Below are 23,594 nucleotides of genomic sequence, written 5' to 3' on the forward strand. Positions count from 1 at the left end.
CTGAACCGGGAGGGGCGGCGAGTGCCGCGAGGGGCCCTAAACTCCACTTCAACCTCCGGGCTGGAACCCACCGCCCCTCGGGGTGGCCGCCCGAGGCATCAGTGCGCATGCGCGCACCCGGCCGGCCGCCTCTGCCCACGCCCCGCCCCGCCCCGCGCTAGACCACGCCTCCAGCTCGCAATGGGCGGAGTCTGCGGGCGGGGCGGGGTGGGGCGGGGCCGGGCTGGCCGGACCTGGGGAATGCCAGCGCCAGCCCCCGCCCCAGGCCAGCGCCAGCTGGATCTCGGGCCAGAGCTTGAGGCCGCTGCACCGAGCGGCTGCAGCCTCCGCTCCCGCGCCCGCGCCGTGCCCGTATCCCGGGAGCCCGGCTGGACCCACGGCGGCGCGGCCGGTAGGAGGCGGGCGGAGGGAGGCGTGTGCGATCGCGCGTGTGCGATCGCGCGTGTGCTTGTGTGTGTGTGTGTGTGTGTGTGTGTGTGTTTCGGAGGGGCGTACGCGGGTGCAGCGCTGGCCAGTGTGTGCTCCAAGACCTCGAATCGATAGCGAGGCTGCATCTCCCTCGGGCCCGGGGGGAAAGGAAGTGAGCGTATGCTGGGGGCGGGGGCCTGGAGGATCTGCCTGGCCCCCCTGGACTCTTCTCCACCCCCACCCCAGGCGAGGAGTCCCCACCCCCACCCCCGGCGAGGAGCTTTTTTTCCACCTCCCTCTGGGTGTTTCCAAGTCGTTTCCCTAGTGTGGACGCGCTGGGCGCGCCTAACGCCCGGGGCTAGACTGTCCCTTCCTCTCGTCTTCCTTACAATTCCCCTCTTCTGTTCCCTCCTTTACCCCCCTTTCATCCCTGCAATCCACCAACCCCTTCTGGGTGCTCCCCAACCCAGACTTGGGGAAGGGGCAGGGCCGAGGCACCTGCTGTGCCAGCCTATCCTCTTCTTGGCACTTCTCCTCAGGTTGAATGGGAGCTTTTCTCCTTGACTGCAGGGTGCGCGCACGTGTGTGTGTGTGTGTGTGTGTGTGTGTGTGTGTGTGTTGCGGGAGTGTGGGAGGGTGGTCTGGGAGGGAATGGATCTTTGGTTTCTCAGACCTCGGAGTTCCCACCTCTGTTCCTCTGGGTTGGGGGTCTCGGAAGGAAGACTGGCCTAGGGGACCAGAGGTGAGGTAGGACCAAAGATCATTAACAGGTGCCACGTTCTCTCTCTGAGTCATTTCATGTGGTGGGATTCAGCCCCAAGTTCTATACAGATGAGCACAGTGGGGCACAGAGAGGTGAAGTCAGCTGCCCACTCAGGGCTGCTGAGCCAGAATTTGAACCCCCAGGGTCCACCTGGCTCTCAGCCCAGAGTCTCTTTCCTATACCTATGGTTTGGAGAGAAGAGTACTGAGGGTGACTATCCAGGACTCAGGGGAGAGAGAGATCTGGGCAGACTTCTTGGAAGAGAGGGTGAGGCTCTGCCAAGTGGATGAGTCTGAGGCCTGCTGGGGGAACCACTGTGTTCTGCGAAGACTGACACCTCCCAGGGTTCTCGGGCTGCTCCTTGCTTCTGTCTCCAGGGTCCAGGGGTGGGGTGGATTGGCTGCCTTTGCCTTCTGGGCAGGGTATGGTGGACCCCACTGCTGCTGCAGGCCAGGCCAGGCTTGTTGCTAGCACACAGAGGTGCTCAGGCGGGATCTTTGCCACGAGGAGCCTCTCTTCTGACGAGATAGCAATGGGTCCACAGATGAGGCCCCATCCAGAGTTGTACCCAGTGCTGGGAGCACAAGACAGGGACTGATGGGTGCCCGGGAGCTGGGGATGAGTTCACTTGCAGATTCGTTGGGGCTGGGTCTCAAAGAAGTCCACCAAGTGGAAAAGAAAAGGCAGGGCATTGCAGGCCCAGGAACAGCATGAGTAAAGGCCTGGCGGTGTGAAAAATGCATGCTGGCGGGGTGGATTGCGGATTAAGTAGGTCAGATGTGTGTCCGAGAAGGGTCACTTTTGGCTACAGTAGTGGGTGGGCTGGCATTGAGGGCTGTAAGGAGGAGGCCACAGCAGGGAGAGGGCCCTCCCTTCTGCTTTCCTCTGCTCCCCACACAGGGCTAGGCTTGGCGGGGAGGAGGGGCCCTGGTAAAGGTTCCCAGAGCAGAGGTGCCCAGGGGCTGCACAGGGCCCCAGTGCTGGGGAAAGGTGGGTCGGGCTGCCTTTGTGAGATGGGACCACAATTGAGGTGGAGCAAGTTGGGAGTAAGTTGACAAGTTGACTTTTGGACAGGATGGTTGTGAGATGCCTCTGGGCTTTTGGGGGTGACATCTGGGACACTGCTCCCAGACCAGTGCTGTCTCTGCCTGCTTCTGCACCTGCTTTCCTGGCAGGCTCTCAGGTCAGCCCCGGAGTCCTGGTCTCCAAACAGGAGACCCCCCCTGCATCCTCAGTGGGTACCCTCTACTACCTATGGGGCCTAAATCATGTGTCTGATCTTTTTGCTGGCTGAGACCATCTCTGTACTTTCTTACCTGCCTATGACCTTGAGGCAGAGAACTTTCTTTTTCTGTCTCAGTTTTCTCATGTGTGGAATGGGATACGTGCTGCCTGTTCACAGGGACTTGGGGGATGATGAAGATGAACTTAGATCATGTCACTGAGCGCATCTTTCTAAGTACATGGTGTCGGGTAGCCATTATTACTAATAGCAGTTGGTGGTCAGCATCACTTAGCTCCTTCCCTGGGGACAAGGGGCTGACATTGGGAGAAGGGTGGAAGGAAACAGGCCTCTCCTATTGAAGCAGAAGCCTCTCTTAGCTTTAGTGGGTGAGAAGGACTGCTTATGGGAGGGGTCTCTACCTGCCTGACCAAGTCCCTTGGCCTCCCCAAAAGCTTCTAGCTCCTGAGGAGAGGCAAGGACTGAGCACCCAGGACCACTCCAGTTTGAACAGAAAGCCCAGCAGTGAGCCCTGGGCTCTGCAACACCCCCCACCCCTCCCCTGCAGCCTCCTGGACAGCTGGCAGCAATCTCTCTGCAGCTGGGCTTCTCACCTGCCCTGTCTCTGTCCCCATCTATTCAAGTGTTTTGAGTGCCTTCAGAGCCCCTCCCAGGCACCCCTCGAGTGCCCTCTGAGACCTCTTCTGCCTCTCCATCCCTAGTCCCTGTTCAAAACGTTCCTGGGCCCACCATGGTCCTGAGGCTTGGCCTTCCTGCTGCCTACCTCTGAGCCCCTCTTCCGGGCTGGTGGAGACAACCTGGGATTGCCTTGCTTCACTGCAGGCAGAGCGGCTCACTAAACTGTGGCCTCAGGCCTTGCCTTTCCCAGCTCACCAAACGCAAATGGGCCAGGTCCCTTTGCCATTTGAATCTGGATGTCTTAGGAAGCCAGCCTCAGGCTTGGACAGGGAAGCTATGGATGATGTGTGCTCACCCACGAGGGCCTGGGTTACTGCTCAGCATTCTGGTTGTTTCCATGTGTGCTTCCAGGGACCCTAGCTTTCCCAGGGATAGTTTTCTGGGCATGTGGGAGAAGGCACTGGTGGCCGGAGCATGGCCAGAGCATACCAAAGCCCATCTACTGGTCCCCAGCTGCCCTTCACCGGCAGGGTGTGCCCCAGGGATGGTGAACAGAAGGCTGGGAGCACACTGGCTTGACCTACCTGCCCCGCTCAGCCAGCCCCTGCTCAGCCAGTGCTCCCCGCTGCTGTGTAACTTCTGCCAGTCAGAGTGAGGTGGGACCCAAGTGATTTGTTACTCACAGCAGTAACTAAGAAACTGATGTGGGGTGATTTTGATGTACAGTGGAGCAACTCAGGGTGTAAGAACTTCATTTCCCTCACAGGCTTCTCCGGGCAGGAGAGGCAGGTGGGGCCCCATGACCCCCCCACCCGCCAGCTCCCATTACTGTTCTTCAGGAACAGCATCATTCAAGAGCATATTCCTTTCCTATCGCTGTTGTGACAAATTACGACACTTGGTGGCTGAAAACAACACAGATTTATGCTTTTACAGTTTCAGAGGTGAGAAGTCCCCTGTGAGTCTAATGGGGCTAAAATCCAGGCTGGTCCCTCTGTGGGATCCAAGGGAGGTTCCTTTCCCGTCTCTTCCAACCTCGGGTGGCTGCTGGAATTCCTTACGACCACGTCGCCCCAGGCTCTGCTTCCACTGTCTCATTGCCCTTTCCTCCTCTGCAGGCAGATCACCTCCGCCTCTCACTTATAGGGACACTTTTCAGGGTCCACCCAGATAAGCTAAGTTCGTCTCCCCATCTCACAATCCTTAATCACATCTGCAAAGTCCCTTGTGCCATACCAGGTGTCATTCACAGGTTCTAGGGATTCGGTTGGGAGTATCTTTGGGGGCCATCATTCAGCCCATCCCAGGAGCCAACTGCAGCATCACTGCAGGCACCATTCCCAGCCCCTGCCCCCACCCCAGTGCCCACCGAGGCTGGCTTCCCCAGTCACAGTCCTGTTACCCCAGGAGGTCACTCTAAATGCCTGTCTCCCCACCAGCCGGGAGCCTTGGGGACCAGGCACTGCTGTAGCCCTGGCCCCAGTGCCCCAGCCTGAGCCCCTGGTAGCCAGAGCTCAGGGATGTTTGGAGGAAGGGCATCTCTGGTAGGGCCTGTTGTCTGGTGTCTGGACCCTGGCCCTGGTGTCTGAACCCTGCCTGCATTTGACAGCATGTTGGACCTTTCAGGGTGGAGTGAAGCTCATTTCAGACATTCACACAATAAGCCCAGGGCTTTGCAGGGTCATTAGATGCTCATTATCACCCTACAAGGGGTGATGGGAGGTCCTGCTTTTGGATGGAGCTGGGAGGTCCTGCTTTGTAGATGAGAATACTAAGGCCTCTTATGGCCAAGTCCTGCCTGGTATGTGGGGTAAGGTGAGCAGGTTGGGCCAGTAGAGCAGGAAATTATTTTACTGATAAGAATTCTGAAGCACGAAGAGGTTAACTGCTTTGCCCTTCGCTGGCCTCAGTCTCCCCATCTGAGGATGGGTATGTGGACAGGATGTTGCCCAAGCTGACATCTTAAGGCTCTGATTTGCCCTCTGCCTGGGCAAGGGGAGCAGGTGCTGGCATTCAAGGCTGCCGTGGTCAGGAATAGAAAGTGGCTTAGAGTAATGCGGGAGGCCTGGAAGTGCTGCCAGCACACTGCTCTCCCAGAAACGTGGTCTGCCATCACACGAGGCGGTGAGGTGTGGTCTGCCATTACACGAGGGGGTGAGACGTGGTCTGCCATCGCACGAGGCGGTGAGATGTGGTCTGCCATCACATGAGGGGGTGTCATGGTCTGCCATCGCACGAGGCGGTGAGCCCCCTGGTGCCTCGGGAAGAACCCTAGCCAAATCCAGAGCCCCTGCCTGCCTGCTGCTGACCTGCCTCTGTGTGGGTCTCTGTTTCATCCCCATGGCCAAGGCCACGCCATACTGGGCCCCGCTGTTTTCTCAGGGGCCCATCTACAGCCTGGCCTCCCTGCCTGCGTCCTGGGCCTCTTTTCCCTTTGACCTTCTCATAAATCATCGCCCCCCCATCTCATGCCTGAGTTCTTAGCCTGGCTTTCAGGACTGGCCACAACCCAGCTGTGGCAATATGTCTCTACTTCCTCTTCCCTCTCCCCTGCACCCTGTCCTCCCGACTTGCCTAAATGATTTCTTCCTCCCAGAATATTCTTTCCTCCCCAAACTTTCTACCTCCTCCATCTCTTGAAATCACTGTCTACCTTTGAGATCCCTCTTAGATGCTCCTTCCTCCATGCAGCCGTCCCTGCCCGGGGTGAACGAGTCACTTCTCTTGAGAGCAGATCTTGCTGCCTTGTCGCCCTCACCAGGCCGACCTCTAGGGCAGAGCCCCGCCGTCTGACTCCTCACTGCCCCTTGGTCAGGCACAGGGAAGGTGTACGAGTGAAGTTGGAATGGGGGACACACCTGAGCAGGACACCCAGGGCTGGATAGTGGGTCACTGCTCCAGGGAGGGGTGACGAGCCAGGCAGAGCAGGACTTTGACAGGGGACAGGTTCGAGCCTCTGCCCCAAATGTCCTCTCTCCCCTCAGAGCCTCTGCCTCCACTCTGTGTAATGAGAACAGCACAGCTCATTTCTGAGGTTGTGCAGGAGCTTGTGCTGAGGAATGGCACACCCCTGTTTCCCAATCTGAGAAATGGGCACTGTCTCACCAGTCTCCAAACCTTGAGTCTTGGAGACAGGTGTAGGGACTTGAGTCTAGGGCCTGCCTGTGCAAGAAGTGGAGAAAAAGGCTGTCCTGGTGATAAACCTGCCAGATTGAAAAAGAATACGTCGTATTCCCCTCCCCATCACTCAGTGGTGAGAGCCTGTGACCAGAGTGGGCAGGGGCTTGCCTGGGCTCATGCAGCACAGCGAGGCAGAGGTGGTTTCAGTAAGCTGATCAAGTCCCATTTTGTTAGGTTGTCTTCCCTGTGGGGAGTGAGCAAGTACACATTCTCCACCCCACCCCGATGAGAGAAAGTGTCCTGCACGGAGACGCCCAGCTGCATCTGCCCAGTCTCAGCACTTTCTCTGCAGGACCTGGTGCTGTGCTGGGCTGGGAGCCCCAACGTAGGGCAGCCACTGCACTAGGTTGCCTGGGACTGTGGGTTTCCCGAATGTGTTTGTTTCAGTGTTAAAACCTTGGTGGGCTGCTCACCCGAGGCTGGGCCTGGGCCTGCCTTCTGCCCAGCAAAGTCTCCACCTCCAAGTATGGCCAGGTCCTCAGCTTCTTCCTGTCGTGCCCAAGGCCTGCAGGAACCCCTGAGCTAGAACATCCTTTAAGATGCTCCTCTCCCTTGTCTGCCTGCTTACAGGTGCTGCTTACAACAGTGGCTTCTGCTGGCTATGCTCCCTCCTGCTCATAGCACCCTGGGCGGGACCTGATTCCCAGATGAGGAACAGCTGCAGGGTCAGGCCTCTGACTCAGTCAGGGTCACACAGAGCCAGGCCTGCAGCCAGCACAGCCTTCACATGCACCACTGGGGGACATCACAGCTGCAGGACCACCATTCCCCCAGGACCAGCCAGAGACCCCATGCCCCATACACACCTGACCCTGCCCGTCAGGCCTTTTGTGTCTCCCAGCAGGGGAGAGACCTGGTGGGATTTATGTTAGAAATATCACTCAACAGCCGGGTGGAAAATGGATTGGACACAGAAATGATAAGGGAAGGAGAGGGGAGGGGAGGGGAAGGGAGAAGAAAGACAGGATTTCCTAGCCCTGGTGCCAGCTCGCCTGGTGGTGGCTGGAATGACTCACTGCGCCTGGCTGCCTTGGCTCTGGCGCCAGCACCCAGGAGCCTGGAGCTCTGGGTGGCCCAGAGGCGGGGAGCCTGAGGTGGCCCTGAGCCTGGCCCTTCCTCCACAGCACATTCTCCCTCCCCATCCCGCCATCCATTCCTTAGCACATGACGCATCGGAGAGGCAGGAGCCTGGGAGGTCACAGTACACCCACGAAAGGACAAAGAGACACGCTCTAAGCATCTTATTAGATGGTGACTTAGGAGCAGATGGAGGATGGGGTGTGAGATAGAAGGGGATAAATACATTAACAAAATCAAAAACACAAATAACCAGGCAGCCACCAAATGGAATTTCTGCCCTTTCCAGGCCCCTCTGGCTTCTGGCCTTCCCTGCTGTGTTTCAAGCCAGGGCACTTCAGTCCTGGGTCACTGCATCAGCATCTGACCCTTAGTCTTGCCCCTGGCTCCCCTGTGCCCCAGTAAGTGCCAATGCACCCCTTACTGGCATCCCCAGCCCTGCAGAGCTGGTCCTGCCAGCTTTCCCCCAGGCTCTGCCCACCCAGTGCCCTCCTACCTTTTCCCTCTCCCTGCACCTATCCTTTAGGCCCTGCTCAGACTCCATCTCCGAGGGCCACCACCATTCCCCTGGCCCCCTCTTCGTCAGCCAGCTCAGGTCCAGCCCAGAATGGGCATCAGCAAAGATGTGCCAGTTGGAATTGACTGTGTCCCCTGAATGATGAAGCCCTAGCTGTTCATCCCTTCCCTATTCATATGGTAAAGGGTGGCAGTAGGGGGTGTCTTCCCTCCAGAGGGGAAAAGAGGTTGAGGAAGGGAGGTGGGAGAAGGGGGCTTTGATTGGCGGGGAATGGGTGAGTGCGTCACTGGCTCCTTTGACCAGCACTGGGTGATACCCAGTCTGCCAGGCCTGTGCTTTGTGCTGGGCACCACTGTGGGGTATGAGGCAGTGGATCACAGGAGAAGGACCCCCATCAGGCATTTCTGTGTTCTCCCTTTACCCCCACTGCTGGTTGGCTACCGGGAAGAGTTGAGCCTCTCTCTCATTTGTCTCTGACACCAGATCCTCTGCATCCACACGTGAGCCTGCCATGTGAACGCCAGTCCAAGTCCTGTGGCTGTTCTTCTGGTGTTTCTGGTCTAGTCTTATCGTTTTCTAGTCTGTTTCCCATGTGGCAGCCAGATGGGGCTCCCCAAGACAGCTGTGACCAAATCCCTCCCCTATTCAGCACCCTTTCACACTCCCCCTCACCTTAGGATGAAACCAGACTGCTGCACCTGGTATCCTGGGGCCTCTGGCGGAGTCCTCTGCAGCTTCATCCATGATCCCTGCCCCATACCCCTTCCCTCTCCTTTTTTCTGAGGGCCATGCTTCCCCCCTCAGGGCTGAAAACATCCCCCAGGGATGGTCTCTGGCTGGCGTCTCCCCTTCTCAGGTGCAGAGGAAACCTTGCAGGTGCGTGCTTAGTTGGGGTGTCGGGGTGCCATACACCTGTAGGATCTTCTTGTGGAATGCTCCGAGTGTGGAGACACTCAAGCACCCTTAGAGCTAGAGGAGGAGGCTGAGGATCAGAGGAGGCTCGCAGAAGGTCACACAGCCTGCGTGTGACAAAGGCTAGTGCTCAGACCCAGCCTGGGGCACTTTCCCACTCTGTCTCCCTTCCCCCCGGTCCTCCTACCTGGTTATGTGCTGTCCAGCTGGACAGGGCTACAGCGTGAAGGACCTGGATCTGCTGGGACCTGTGTCACCACATTCAGCCACCCCTCCCTCCCAGGGCCACCGAGCTGGCTTTTTTTGTTTACCTTTTCATTGAAGCATATGTAACTGATCTACAGACAGGTGCATAGGTCATGAGTGTAGAGCTCAGTGGATTTTCACAGGGACCACACCCATGGAACCACCACCCAGGTCAAGAAATTTCACCAGAACAGCAGAGCTCTCTAACACCTCTTCCAGTCACTGCTCCCAAGACAGCCAAGTCCTGTTTTCTGTGCACTGTAGATGAGTTATGCTGGCTTTGCTTTCCTTAAAAAAGAAACTGATTTTTAATAGATAAAAATTGTAAATGTTTATCATGTACAATGAAATATTTTGTAAGGTGTATGCATTGTGGAATGGCTAATTCAAGTTAATTAACACACTGATTACCTCACATACTTTTTTGTCCTGAGAACACTCCAAATCTACTCTCAGCCAGGCGTGGTAGCTCACACCTGTAATCCCAGCATTATGGGAGGCTGAGGCAGGCAGATCACTAGAGGTCAGGAGCTAGATAGACCCCAGCCTGGCCAACATGGTGAAACCCTATCTGTACTAAATACAACAATTAGCCAGGCGTGGTGGCAGGTGCCTGTAATCCCAGCTACTCGGGAGGCCAAGGCAGGAAAATCGCCTGAATTCCATTAGATGGAGGTTGCAGTGAGCTAAGATCACGCTACTGCACTCCAGCCTGGGCAACAGAGTGAGACTCCAAAAAAAAAAAAAAAAAAAAGATCTACTTCTAGCAATTTTCAAGAGTATAATCTATTGTTATTAACTATTGTTACGATATTGTAATAGATTTCTTGAACTTACGGATCTCTTGAACTAATTCCTCTTATCTAACTGAAATCTTGTGTCCTTTGACCAACATCTCTGCAACCTCCCTCCCCACCCTCACCCCTCAGTCCCTGTTAACCATCATTCTATTTTCTGCTTTTATGAGTTCACCTTTTTGAAAATTCCTCACATTAGTAAGATCATGGCTTATTTCAATTAGCATATTGTCTTCCAGGTTCATCCATGTTGTTACTAGTGATGAGATTTCCTTCTTCTTTTTATGGCCGAATTGTATTACATCGTAGTATATAACCACATTTTCCTTTCCCATTCATCCATTGATGGACTGTTAGGTGGATTCCATATCTTGGCTACTGTGAATAGTCCTGCAGTGACCATGGGTGTGCAGATATGTCTTCAACATACCAACTTCACTTCCTTTGGATTTATACCCAGTAGTGGGATTGCTGGATCATAGGTATTTTTATTTTTAATTTTTTGAGAAACCTCTACACTGTTTTCCACAATGGCTGTACTAATTTACATTCCCACCAATAGTGTGCAAGGGTTTCCTTTTCTCCATATCCTCACCCCCACTTATCTTTTGTATTTTTTATAAAAAACGTTCCTTTTGTAAAAAGATTTTAAAAGTTCTTTTTATAAAAGATGGATCTTTTGTTTTTTTCTAATAAGATATCACACTTTTGTCTTTTTTTCTTTTTTGTAAAAGATGTGTCTTTTTTTTTTTTTTAAATATGATATCATGCTTTTTTTTTTTTTTTTTTTTTGAGATAGAGTTTTGCTCTATCACCTAGGCCGGAGTGAAGTGGTGTGATCTTAACTAACTGCAACCTCGCCTTCCGCCACCACCCCAGGTCCAAGCGATTCTACTGCCTCAGCCTCCCGAGTAGCTGGGATTACAGGTGTGTGCCACCACGTCCGGCTAATTTTTGTATTTTTAGCAGAGACAGGGTTTCACCATGTTGGCAAAGCTGGTCTCGAACTCCTGACCTCAGGTGATCGACCCACCTCAGCCTCCCAAAGTGCTGGGATTACAGGCATGAGCCACCATGCCCAGCCTCTTTTGTCTTTTTTTATAAAAGCCAAAAGGTGGGAGGTGATATCTCATTATGGTTTTGATTTTCATTTCCCTAATGATTAGTGATGAGCATTTTTTTATATGCCTATTGACCATTTGGATGTCTTCTTTAGAGAAATGTCTATTCAGATCATTTACCCATTTTAAAATCAGATCATTATGTTTTTTTTTTTTTCTTGCTATTGATTTGCTTGAGTTTTTTCTGTATTCTGGATGTTAACTCTTGTCCGATGCCTAGTTTGCAAACATTTTTTTCCCATTCTGTAGGTTGTCGCTTCGTTCTGTTGATTGTTTTCTTTGTTGTGCAGAAAATTTTTAGCTTTATGTAATCCCCTTTCGTCTGTTTTTGTTTTTGTTGTCTGTGCTTTTGGGATAATATCTAAAAAATCTTAGTCCAGATCAATGTCATAACAGCTTTTCCCATGTTTTCTTCTAGTAGTTTCATAATTTCAGGTCATGTATTTAAGTGTTTAGTCCATTTGAGTCAATTTTTGCATATGATGAGAGACAGGAAAACTTTTATTCTTCTGCAGGTGGATATCCAGTTTTCCCAACACCAATTGTTGGAGAGCCTATCCTTTCCCCTTTGTGTGTTCTTGGCACTTTTGTGGAAAATTAATTGACATATTAAATGTGTGTATTCATTTCTGGGCTTTCTGTTCTGTTCCATTGGTCTATGTGTCCATTTTTGAGCCAGTACCGTGCTGTTATGGTTACTATCGCTTTGTAGTATATTTTGAAGTCAGGTAGTGTGATGCCTTCAGCCTTGTTCTTTTTGTTTAAGATTGCTTTGACTATTCAGGATGTTTTGTGGTTCCGTGTGAATTTCAAGGATTGTTTTTTATTTCTACAAAAAGTGTCATTGGAATTTTGGTAGGGGATTGGACTGAATCTGTAGATTGTTTTGGGTGGAATGGACATTTTAACAATACTAATTCTTCTTGTCCATGTATACAGAATCTTTCCATTCATTGGTGTCTTCAGTGTCTTTCATCCGTGTTTCATAGTCTTCAGTGTACAGGTCTTTTACCTCCTTGGTTATATTTATTCCTAAGCATTTCTTTTTTCCTAGTAACTATTGTAAATGGGATTGTTTTCTTGACTTTTTGAATAATGTGTTGTTAATGTATAAAAATGCTACTGACTTCTGTGTATTCCTTCTATACCTATTTTGTTGAGAGTTTTTATCATGAAAGGATGTTGAATCTTGTCAAATGTGTTTTTCTAAATTCAACGAGATGATCAATTTTTGCCCTTCATTCTGTTAATATTATGTATCATGTTTATTGATTTGCATATGTTGAGCTATCCTTGCATTCTTTGGATACATATTACTTGATCATGGTGAATGATCCTTTTAATGTGCTTCTGAATTATTTGCCCTTTTTTTTTTTTTTTTTCCTGGAAATTGGGTCTTGCTATCCACCTGAGGCTCCTGAGTAGCTGGGACTACAGGCATGCACCATCATACCAGCTTGCTTGCTAGTATTTTGTTGAAGGTTTTGCATCTATGTTCATAAGAGATATTGGCTTGTAATTTTCTTTTCTTGTAGTGTCTTTATCTGGCTTTGGTAATGGGGTAATGCTAGCCTTGCTTTTCAATTATATTTAAATAGAATCATGTAATATTACTTCTCTTGTGTAATATGCTTGTAAGATCCATCCATAGGGTTGTGTGCAACAACAATTTGTTCATTTTCATTAATCTTTAGTATTCCATTATATGAATATATAACAACATATTGATTCATTCATTTGTTGATGAACATTTAGCTTCTGATTTTCAGCTCCAACAAATACTACTGCGATAAACATTCTTGTACATGATTTTTGGTGAATATATGCTTGCATTTCTATCGGACATGTTCTTAGCAGTGGAATTACTAGATTATATGAACACATGATTATATTATTTCTTCAGCCTTAGTAGATATAGTCAAATCATTTTGCAAAGTGATTATACCAATTTATCCTCCTACCACCAATGCATAAGAGCTCCACTTGGGATTGTGTGTGTGTGTGTGTGTGTGTGTGTGTGTGTGTGTGTGTCTGTGTGTGTATTTCACTTTTGTCATTCTAGTGGGGGTATAGCAGTATCTCATTGTGGTTTTAATTTGCATTTCCTTAATGATTAGTGACGTTGAACACTTTTTCTTCCATTTTCAGGCCATTTGGATATATTCTCTTTCTTGTGTTCTTTTCTAAAAGCTTTATTGTTTTACCTCTCAGATTTGAACTCTATCTGGAATTAGTTTTGTATACGGTTTGAGGTAGGGGTAAGACAACTGTTTTTCCTTATCGATAGTCAATTGACCCAGCACCATTTATTGAAAAGATCAGTCCTTTCCCTAGTGCATTGTGGTGTCTCTTTTGTCATATGTCAGTTGTCCTTATACTTGTAGCTTATTTCTGAACTTTCTATACTGTTCCTCTGGTCTGTGAGACAGTGCCCAGTGAGCTTTGTGATCAGCCTTGTTACTTAGTAGTGTAAGTAGTGTTCTCTTCAAATGGCTCTGCCTATTCTTGGCCCTTTGTATGCTGGCTTAGAGGCCCATGCTGACTTTGAGGCCCTCTTGTTGCTGGATTTGGGCTTCACTGTGTCCTTGGTTCTTATCATACCCCTGGGGCTGATGCTGGCTCCATGACCCCATCTCTTAGAGTCTCAGAGAGGTAAGTGACTTGACCCTCCACACAGCTTTGGAGCCTGGCCTTGGCTTCTCTCTCAAAGACAAATTCCTTGGTGTTCCTATCTACAGGCTGACTTAGGTGGTTGTCATGTCCAGGGAAAGCTCACGGGTATCAGCCCTCCTCCTCCTGCAGCCAGGGCAGCATGGCCCACTGGAAAATAAGGCCTTATTCCATCCTGTACACAGCCAGACTGTTCCTGCCACCTCCAGCAGGTCCAGAGAACAGCAGACTAGGCCACATAGCCTCCTGGAAGAGGGGTACCGACCATGTCCCAGGTGAGGACAGACTGAGCTTCTCAGGAACAGATGCCACTTTCTTTCTGTCATTTGTCACCTTATAGGCTGGAACCCAGTAGGGTTCAGAGGAGGCTTGCTGATTGACAGCAGCTCAGAGGGGTTTGCACTTTGCCCAAGGACACACAGCAGCTAAATTGTACAGTTGGGACACACACTCAGATCTGACTGACCTGCCAGAAGACTGGGTTCCTGGAGCTCCCTGGTGAGCTCCTCCAACCCCCTCATTCTGACCCAACTCAGAACCTCCACTCTTTGTCCACCAAGGCCTTGCTGTGCAGGCTGGGTCTGACTCACTGCTACCCTGGTCGCAGGAGGAGGAGGGCTGATACCAGTGAGCCTTCCCTGAACATGCTGGCCAGCTAAGCCATTTTGTAGGTGGGAACATCAAGGAATGTGTCTGGAGCCTGCAGCCTGTTATGCAGATCCCAGGCCTCCAGACTGTACCCCAGCAAGGCTGCCCAAAGCAGGGCCCAGGTTAACACTGCTCATTTTAGGGGGTGCCCTGATGTGGTAATAAAGATGTCTTTCGTGCCTCTGAGCCTTTGTGTGAACTGTTCCCTTTGCCTGGAATGGCCTTTCTCTCCTGCCTCTGTGGCCAGGACTGTGTGAAGGCTTCCTGCTTTCCTCTTGCTGGAACCTCTGAATGACACATACTTCATTCTGCCTTGCATCTGTTGGCCACACTAGACCAGCTCGGACAGGAACTCCAAGTTGTTGTAGCCCCTGCATGCCTGGCAGGGGTCTGGACACATCATGGGTGAAACCCAGATGTCAATTGCCTGAGATTGTCGGTCCTCAGGGCGCAGAGCATTAAAGGACTAGGAGAGCTGTTCTGCCTGGTGGGGTCTTGTTTGCTCCCCACAGTGGCTCAGAGGCTCTGGCACATTGTCTCTTCTAGACACGGACCATGCAGACCAGCAAGGCGATGTGGCCTGCATAGGCCCTCACAGCGTACATGGGCAGTGGGGGCTCAGGCCAAGTCTCAGGAGCTGGAGAAGGGCTGGGCTGCAGCCGAAGGTGCTAGGGCTGCAGCCCAGGCAGCAGGGGTGTGGGCACCAGCTGGTACCCAGCTATCAGGAAGGGGAGGAGAGAAGAGCTAGGCCTGCGCCAGGGTGAAGGGGCCGGCCCCACTGCCGCAGACCTGAATGCTGGCAGCTGTGATGTGGAAAGCTCATTCCCCTTGGGAGCCGCGCCACTCTCTGAGCCTTTTTCTGTTCTTGAAGGAATTCCTCCTGCATTCACCTTTGTTGGTTCATGCAACACGGCTCCTCAGTCCCTGGTGCCACCTTGGACCCTGCGATAGAGAGAGGAGCTGGACACCTCCCTGCCCTGGAGGGGCATAGGGCAGTTTGGGGAGGCAGACAAGTCATGCACAGATGGGGTACAGTGTAATGGGTGCCATCCCAGGGGCACCAGGATGGCAGAGGAAGATGGTGTGCAGAGGCCCTGAAGAAATGGCTTTGTGGGAGCTGCGAGAAGCTCCGAGCCCTGAAGCTTCAGCCCAGGGTGGAGAATGGCGGGGACAAGACTGGCAGAAGGGAAGAGGGCAGGTGCGCAGGGCAGCTGGGAAGCTCAGATGGTCCTGAACCCCGCCTGGGGGTCCTGCTGGGCCCAAACAGCTGAAAACACTGGGGAGACGGGAAGGGCTACGGCCCTAAGCTCAGGCTCAGAAAGAAAAGGCCCAGGCGGAGCAGCTTTCCTGCCTCCTGGTCTATCTGTGGCCTGCAGGGATCTGCCTGGAGCTAGCAGAGGAGAGCTGACCCTGTGGGGGTGTTGGCCCCGTAGATACAGTGGGAGGTGACCTTGGGGCAGATGGAGGGTGCAGAGGGGCAGTCTGTGCAAGGGCCAGGGCCAGAAGAACCTCATATAAGTAGGCCAAGGTCAGCCTGGCAGGCGGGTGAGGCTGGAGGGATGGCACAGTGGTATCAGACCCTCAGCCAGCCGGGCCTGGCCCTGTGCAGCCCTTGGCCCAGACAGGCTCTCCCTTCATGGCCTCCACCTCCCTTCCGTCCTCCCCAGGAGTAGACCCTCCCAGGAGCATTGGCCCCTTCCTGGCCTGGAGAACAGCCAGACCCTCTTTCTCTACCAGCCTGGCTATGTGACCTGGGCCAACTCAAGCCCCCTCTCTGGGCCCTCTAGGCTCGGAAACACTGGAATTGCAAGAGCTGATTTCCAGGATCCTGCTTTCAGCTTCTCTGATCTAATTCTTGTAGCTTAAATTACTTCCTGAGCTGAACCTGCTGGAAACCCTTCCCCTGGTGCTAATGATGCTCCTGGATGACTATGCCGGAAGCCTGAAGCCCGGAAGCTGGCTCTGTGGGCTCCTCCCCTCTCTCCCTCAGGCCTCCAAGACAGGGAGAATGGGTGGGAGGGGGCAGGGCTGCTGGTCTCCCTGGGTAGAGGGGCAGCCAGAGAAGTTAAGTGGTTGGCCTGAGGCCACACAGCAGCCCTCCCAGCAGGATCAGTATGGATATGGGGGCAGAAGGTGAAGTGGCATCGGGTGCAGAGCAGGGGACAGCTGCTTTCAGCTCCCTTGAAAGGCAGGGACGATGGCCCCCTTGCCCTCTCTGCTGTCCGTTGTGCCCATGCTCACTGTCCGCGCTCACCTCCTTCCCTTCCTGTGTCTCCCTTCCCTTTTTCCCTCCATGTGAGGCCCCAGCTCCTTGAATGAGCAGCAGGGTCACACGGCCGAGGTGATGGCACTGAAGTCGGAGGATCTGGGTTCCAGTCCAGACAGCAGGTGTCTGGGGAGCTTGGGCAGCTCACTTCACCTCAGTGGGCCGCAGTTGCATTTTGTAAAAGCTTGCGACCGTGTGCCCACTGGCACTGTTGGCAGGCAGTAAGTACACATGCACCTCTGGCCCAGGAAATGGGGCATCTCTTGGGACCGAGAGGCGTCTTGGCCCCTTCTCCCTCACCCCTCTTCCCGCTGGCCCGCTCAGCAGGCTCCTCAGCCTTCAGTTAATGGGTTGGCTCCTTCCAGGGTCACAGCAGCCCTGCATAATTCCCATTACTGAGAAGAGAAAATGGGCTCAGAGAGTTCGCGTGGCCTGTTCAATGTCACCCAGCAGGCAGGTGGTGCTGCTGGGACTGGCACTCACACCAGTCCTGCTCTCAGATGTCACTCCCACAGCCGGCCTACCTTGCCTGGGTTTCCCTCAGGGCTGCGCTGGCAATTGTGGTCTTTATTTCAAAAGGATTGCACCATTACCCTGCACAGGCCCGAGGAAGAGTAGATCAGGGGCTGTAGGGCAGCACTGCAGCCTGGATGGATGGGAGGGGGGTCATAAATGGGGTGGTCACTCAGGTGCTTGGCGTCTGAGCATCCGTCAGTGCACCTGATGTGCAGGCCCCACCAGCCGCTGTTCCTTGCCCTGCCCTGCCTTGCCCTCCACTCCCGGAGATCTTCCTGACCACGTTGGTCCGGTCTGTGTCCTTGTACTTGGTAAGCACCTTGGTGCAAAGTTCAGGATGCTTGGCTGGGTGCACCTGGGCCCCTGGGGAATGGAGGGTGGGTTAAGGAGCCATGGGCCTGCTCCCTACAGAAATGGAGACATCTATTCCCAAGGTGCTGTGAGGAAGGCAGCATGGTGCGGATGGCTGGAGAGAATGAATGAATGATGCCGAGAGGGGTGCCTGGGGCAAGACTTTCCCACGCCGGGCAGAAAGGTGTCACTCTCTGGAGGTGGGGAGGGAAACCCGGAGGCACACCCTACTTTCCTGTGGGAGGTACACCAGCGAGGGAGCGGCCAGGGCTGGCCACTGGTCTGACTCCGTCTGAGGAGGTGTATGGAAGGCTGCTCAAACAAAGGGAGGCGAAGAGGTGGGTACGGCCAGGGCCTGGCCTGAGCTCTATGTGGCCTTCGGGCCTGGTATCACCTCTGAGCTTCAGAAACAAGAGAATCCAGGCGGTGGAGTCAGGCCGGTCAGCGCCTGTCCCGCTCTGCTGCATACCAGCTGTGTGACCTTGGGTAGGCTCCTTACCTCTCTGAGCCTTCCTTGCCTGTGGGATGGGGCTGACCGTGCCTGCTTCATGGGGCTGCAGGGGAGTAAGAGTATGGAACCGATGTGCAGTCGGGACCCAGGGACTCCGTAAGTGACGGAGGTCTTCTTGCCTTCCTGTCCAGGTGTTCCTCCTCCCCTCCCTGGGGCAGGGGCCACCATGTTCTCCTGCGTGAAGCCCTATGAGGACCAGAGCTACTCGGCCCTGAGGCGGGACTGCCTGCGTAGGAAGGTGCTCTTCGAGGACCCCCTCTTCCCAGCCACTGATGACTCGCTCTACTATAAGGGCACGCCAGGGCCCACCGTCAGGTGGAAGCGGCCCAAGGTCAGTGTCTTGTCCCAGCTGGAGCTGGGGAAGCAGGCCAGGCCCACCCACAAGGCTGGGTCTGCAGGGACATGGGGGTGGTGGGAAGAGGCATCCCCAACCCCAGGCTGCTAAGAAAGTGAGGGTGCTGAGACTGTGGGATTTGCTCTGGATGAGGAGCTCGGAGGATGGGCCGTAATCCTGTGGCCACTACTGGATTGGCTGAGGCCCAGCCAGGCCTTCACCCCTCTTTGGGCCTCAACTTCCTCACAGGAAAAACGGGGCAGTAGACTCAACCCCACTGAGGGTCATTTTTGGAATAAAAATGGGGTGATATGGATATGGCCTTTTTTAGTAAAATGTAGACCGATATCCAAATGTAAGGACTTTACTTTCCTGATTGTTATCATAATGATTTTGAAATAGTCATTTGTGGTAGAAACGAGAAGTAATTATTATGATGATTAATCAATAATAGTAAAAAAAAAACAGTACCTACCTCATAGGGGGGTTGTGAGAATTAAAAGAAGTGTAGGGCATGCAAAGTTGCACACGCAGCCTGGCAGCCAGTTCGGGAGCTCTGACCATGGGTGTTGATAATGAACAGGTGGCAGCTCTCCGGCCGCAGCTCTTGGTCCCTGAGGCTGGAGTATGTTACACAGAAATGTTTGGCCTCGTGGTGTGGTTTCATCGCCTCGAACCCCGATTCCTGGCTGTGAGGGTGGGCTGGGGTGGGTTCCGCTGCTTGTCTGTGGGTCCTGCAGAGCAGGGTCCCTGGTGGCCTGGGTGGAGGTCACTGCCCAGGCCCCTCCCTGGCCTCCCGGGCTGCACTGGTGACGCTGTGAGGGTCATCCCCCAGGGGACTTCAGTGCAGGAGACCGTGCTGTCCCAAGAATGCTCAGGGCCGGGAAGAGGCTGTGACTCCCGCAGCCCAGTAATCAGAGGCGGCCACATCTTGGAGGTGAAGGGTGATGAGGCTTTTGCCCAAAGGGCCAGGTGGAAAAAAGCAGAGAACAGAAACGCACAGGTCGGAGCCCCTCAGGCTCATGTGGGCCTGCGGAGGCCCTTGCCTGGGATCGTGGGTCTGGGGCCAAGGTGCTCAACCTTGCTGTGTGTGCTGTCAGGACCCCGAAGGCAAGGCTTTCAGCAGCGTGCGACGGGGTAAGAGTTGCATTTTCCAAAGTTCCCTCTGATCCGTGTGCTTTTTGGGAAAATGCGATGTAGTTGTCTAGTGCCTCTCCCAGGGTATGATCTCAAGTTTCTTCTAACTGAAAAATCCCTGTAGATGTTCTTGGGCTGGGACTGTTGAGAGGCTGAGAAACAGGCCAAGAGGGGAAGGGGCGTGTCCCAGATTGCCCGTGAGCTACTAGCAAGGGTAGTTGAGGACCCAGGAGTCCTGCCTCCCTGGGTCCCACCTTCCTGGCATCAGATAAAGGGCCCTTGGTGCCCTTGACCTCAGTCCCAAGAGCTGCAACAGAATCTCTGGCCCTCACTGACTCTCCAGAAGGCCCAGGAGCCTCCTGGCCTGGCCACAAGAGTTCTGCCTCTTGGGCCCCTTCTCCCACGCCTTCCTCTCTTCCTTTGTCAAGTAGGTGGGGAGGGAGCTGGCCTCAAAGGGCCTTTGTGAGGCCTTGGCTGTGGGAAGGAGGGGTGGACACTCCATCTCCTCACCCTCCTCCCACTCCATCCCCTGGCTGCCCCTGTCCTGACTCCCTCCTGTCCTCTGGCCATTGCCCAGACATTTTAGGTCCATGGCTCTGGAAAGAGGCTGGTGAGGGCTGGCGGGGGCAGGCTGGGCTTGCCGCGGTGAGAGGAGGGAATGCCAGGCTGGGCTGCTTAGTCCTCTCCTGCTGTGTGACCCAGGGGAGTCACGTGCCCTTTCTGAGCCCCTTTCCTTGCGGGTTCAGGAGCCTGCCACACCTCCTCCCCCGTGGCCTTCCTCGCTGGCGCACTTGGTGCCCTGCCCTTTCTAGACACGCAGAGCTGCCCTGCCCCAGATGTGGGGGCAGGTGACAGAGAGCGTGTGGTGGCCTGTGTTGAGAGAGCTGTGTCAGTGGGGCCCAAGGGGCATCAGCTGTGGGGGCTCAGGCCAGGCTGGGGTAGATGGTGCACGGCACTGCCTGAATTTCCTACGCCATGTGTGTAGGCACTGCCTGCTGGCTGGTGACTGGCCTGCGGGACAGGCAGCCTCTGCCCCACCAACAGGATGGGAGGTTTGTGGAGCAGGAAGTCAAGCAGGCTTGGCTCAGTGGTGGGGCGGGCCCAGCCCAGGGGGTTATCATTAACGCCCAGCTGCTTGCCAGTGAGAGGGGACTTTGGCCTCAGGCAGGTTTTTTTCTGGAGTCTCATCTGTGGCCACCTGTTTACAAATGGGAAGCCCTGCTGCAGCCGGTTCGCCCCCTCCAGCTTGTTCTCCGCGTTGGTCCTTACCACGGCTGCTGTGTTTCAGGAGGATCTCCTCAGCCAGCGTCGCAGCCTCCCAGCCTCCCTGCCTCTCAAATGGAATGCAGAGGCTGGTTTCTGAGCCAGAAGGAACTCGGCTCCAGGCTTGGCCCTACCTTACTAGAAGTGTGACTTTGAACAAGTCACGCCTACTTGCACCTTAGTTTCCTCATGTGTAATTGGGGAAGGATAATTCTTGCTGGCTTTCAGGAAACTGAAAAGACTTGAGGCATCTGTGGTGTCATATACATGGGAGGCAGGTGACAAACTAGTTCCCCTCTCTTGCCCGTCTTCTCCTTGGCAACCCTGTGTTGGGGACCTAGAGCCACTCTGGCTGGGACGTCCCATCTCCTACTGACTCTGCAGGTGGGACCAGGTCTTGTCCTCTTGGGTCCCTCCCTGGGCACCTGCCACAGCCCACACCCTTTGCCTGCAGGTTCGCTGTGTTTTTGATCTTTCTGGTACAGGGGCCATTTTCCGGCCCCTCACAGGCCTGGGTGGGGAAATGCATGAAGAATGGGGAGCTCAGGATGTCCTTCCTCCTCACTCAGGCCCAGGGCCCTGGTAGGCGGCCTCCTGTCACCCCTCATCCAGCGCGCTGTCTCTCCCACACCTGGGTATGAGCCTAGAGGTCCTTTGGTGGAATGCAGAGGGGACAAGGGGGTTCCAATGAACAGACGCAGGTTTTGGACCCTCCAGAAATTCCCTGGAGCAGCCTTGGGGACCCTAGCCCCAACCCAGCCCCTGGGACTCTTGCCCATCAAGCCATTTCCTGGAGATGGCTCTACTCCTCACTCCCTGAACATAAGGCCTTTCCATACCACAGAACAGGCGGTTTACAGCAAAGCCTGGCAGCGGTGGCACACCCAGCTGTCCTGCCCAGGAATGACCCCCTTCTGGGCATGTGCTCAGAGATGGGGCTCATTCCTGCTCTCAAGTTGATTCCTTCCGTGATTCTAGATTCCAGAAGTGGGGTGACTGGGGTGAAGAGTGGGGGAGGAGGACAGATGTGGAGGGAGCCTCTGCAGGTACAGCCCAGGCTGCGTGGATCCAGTCTGCTGCTTTGCTGTATTCCGTTTGTACACCAGGACTAGAAACCGGAATTTCTTGTTGTGCCATGAGGGAGGAGGGAGGAGGGAGAAGTGAGGAGGGAGGAGGGAGGAGGGAGGAGGAAGGAGGACTGGGCTGTGGCCTGTCAGGTGGAGCTGGTCTAACAGGCTGGGAGGGGCTAAGCAGGGGAGCGGTGACTGCAGGTGCAGAAGGCTGTCTTAGAGTGGTGTTGACCCAAGGAGCAGTCAACCCCCAGCCCTCAGGGGCAACTCCTGTACAGCCCAAAACTGTAGGTCACTTTGTCCTCCCTCCCTCCCTACCTCCCTCCCAGGGACCTGTCCGCAGCCCTAGTGGAACCTGCGAAGCTTTGCTAAGCCTGGATGTGGGCAAAGTCAGGCCTGGGCCCTGCCTGGGAGCTCACAGGCTGTTGATGGGGACCCTAAGGAAACCCAGTGAGTATGGACAGGGATTGAAGGGAGCACAGGTGGCTGGGCACCTGAGGACTGTTTCAGAGGCAGCATCTGCCTCAGGACACTCATTTCCCTCCTCAACCTCCCTGCCTATCAACACTCTCCATGCCTGCTCTGCCAGCATCACTACCTCCAGGCAGCCTCCTCTGATTTCTCTCTGGCTCCTGCTGTCACAGCTCTGCTCACATGGAGGGTCAGGGCCTGGCTGCTTCTCAAGGGTCCTGCAAGTGGGCAGAGACCTTCCCTGACTCACTCTATGACCTATGTCCAGCCAGTGGCCCAGGAAAAGTGGAAGGACAAACACTGGGCTTGAGAAGCCTGGCCCTCCAACGGCAGCGGTGAGGGCCTGGGCTTTCCTGACCCCTTAGTCTCATTGCTCTCTAGTGAGACACCCCGTAAGCTGGGTTAGGACAGATGCAGGGAGACAGCTGCAGGAAGTGTAGCTTTGTCACCCATAAACCTAGCCCACCTGGAGACTGCAGCCAGACTGCCTAAATTTGAATTTCAGTTCACCTCTTCTTGTGTAGCCCTGGGCAAGTGACTTAACCTTTCTGTGCCTTGGTTTCCTCATCCATAAAAACGGGGTGCCAACAGTGCCCATCTCACAGGGTTGTTTTGCACAGGGCCTGCCACATAGCAGGTGCCCAGTTCTTGTGAGCTATTTCTATTATTGTTTCTTTCCAGGTGCCCCAGGGTGGCACCTGGATTCCAGAGCAGACTCCAGGTTCCACCAACCTCAGGTGGCTTCTCTTGGTTAGAGCTGGTGACCCTGACCTCTCCTGGCAATGGGAACATGCCTGGCTGCCTTCTGCTCTGTCTGTTCCCTCCTAGGCTGCACGATTGCCCCCAGGTCCCTGCTCTGCCACGGCAAGTCAGGGCGATGGAATCTGGGAATCGTGACTCCCGAGCTCGGTCTGTCTCTCAAGGACTGGTGAAGTGGCTGGGGCCAGAGCCCTGTTCTGGGGCCCAGATCTGGTTAGATCTGCCCCTTGAGTCTGCCCCAGCTGTGGTGCTCAGCGTGGGGAGACCCTGTTCCGGAGCCCAGCAGACCTAGGGTGTCCTATCAGATCGGTCCACTTACTTGCCTAGTCACCTTGCACATCACTGCCCTATCCTGGGCTCAGCCTCCTCTGTGGGATGGGGCAGTCATGTGTCTGTCTTAGGACACTGGCTGGGAGGATCCAAAGTGGAGGGACACCTGAGTCACTTCTTGCTCTGGACCCTGGTGATGCCAGGTGGTAGCTGTTTCTCTTCCCATGGTATGAGGTATATGGAAGCCCCTCTCCCTTCCCTCATCTGCCTGTCCTCCTGGCCTCCGGGAAGCAGATGCTAAGTCATAGCTCCCTCTGGCTCAGAGGATGGGCTGGGTGTGGGGTGTGGGCCAGGGCTGGGAGGTAAGATAGGAGGGCAGCCGGGCAGGGAGGCAAGTCCCTTCTCTCTGCCTGTGCTTCCTGAGGGGGTGCCTTTGGGGATGGATG

The 23,594-nt window shown here is 54.2% G+C and overlaps 1 protein-coding gene across 1 annotated transcript in view; it reads left to right on the top strand.

Moving 5' to 3' along the window:
* Positions 1–210: 210 nt before the first annotated feature.
* The window catches only part of CAPN5 (calpain 5), a 55,912-nt gene continuing 32,528 nt past the window's right edge, over positions 211–23,594 (top strand). The window contains exons 1-2 of the mRNA XM_032259154.1: positions 211–391; positions 17,976–18,175. Coding sequence (XP_032115045.1) covers positions 241–391; positions 17,976–18,175 — 351 coding nt within the window. The 5' untranslated portion in view covers positions 211–240. The remainder of the gene's footprint in view (positions 392–17,975; positions 18,176–23,594) is intronic.

This window comes from Sapajus apella, unplaced genomic scaffold (assembly GCF_009761245.1).
Source record: "Sapajus apella isolate SASKATOON/1434 unplaced genomic scaffold, GSC_monkey_1.0 scaffold106, whole genome shotgun sequence".
In the NCBI taxonomy this organism is placed as follows: domain Eukaryota; kingdom Metazoa; phylum Chordata; class Mammalia; order Primates; family Cebidae; genus Sapajus; species Sapajus apella.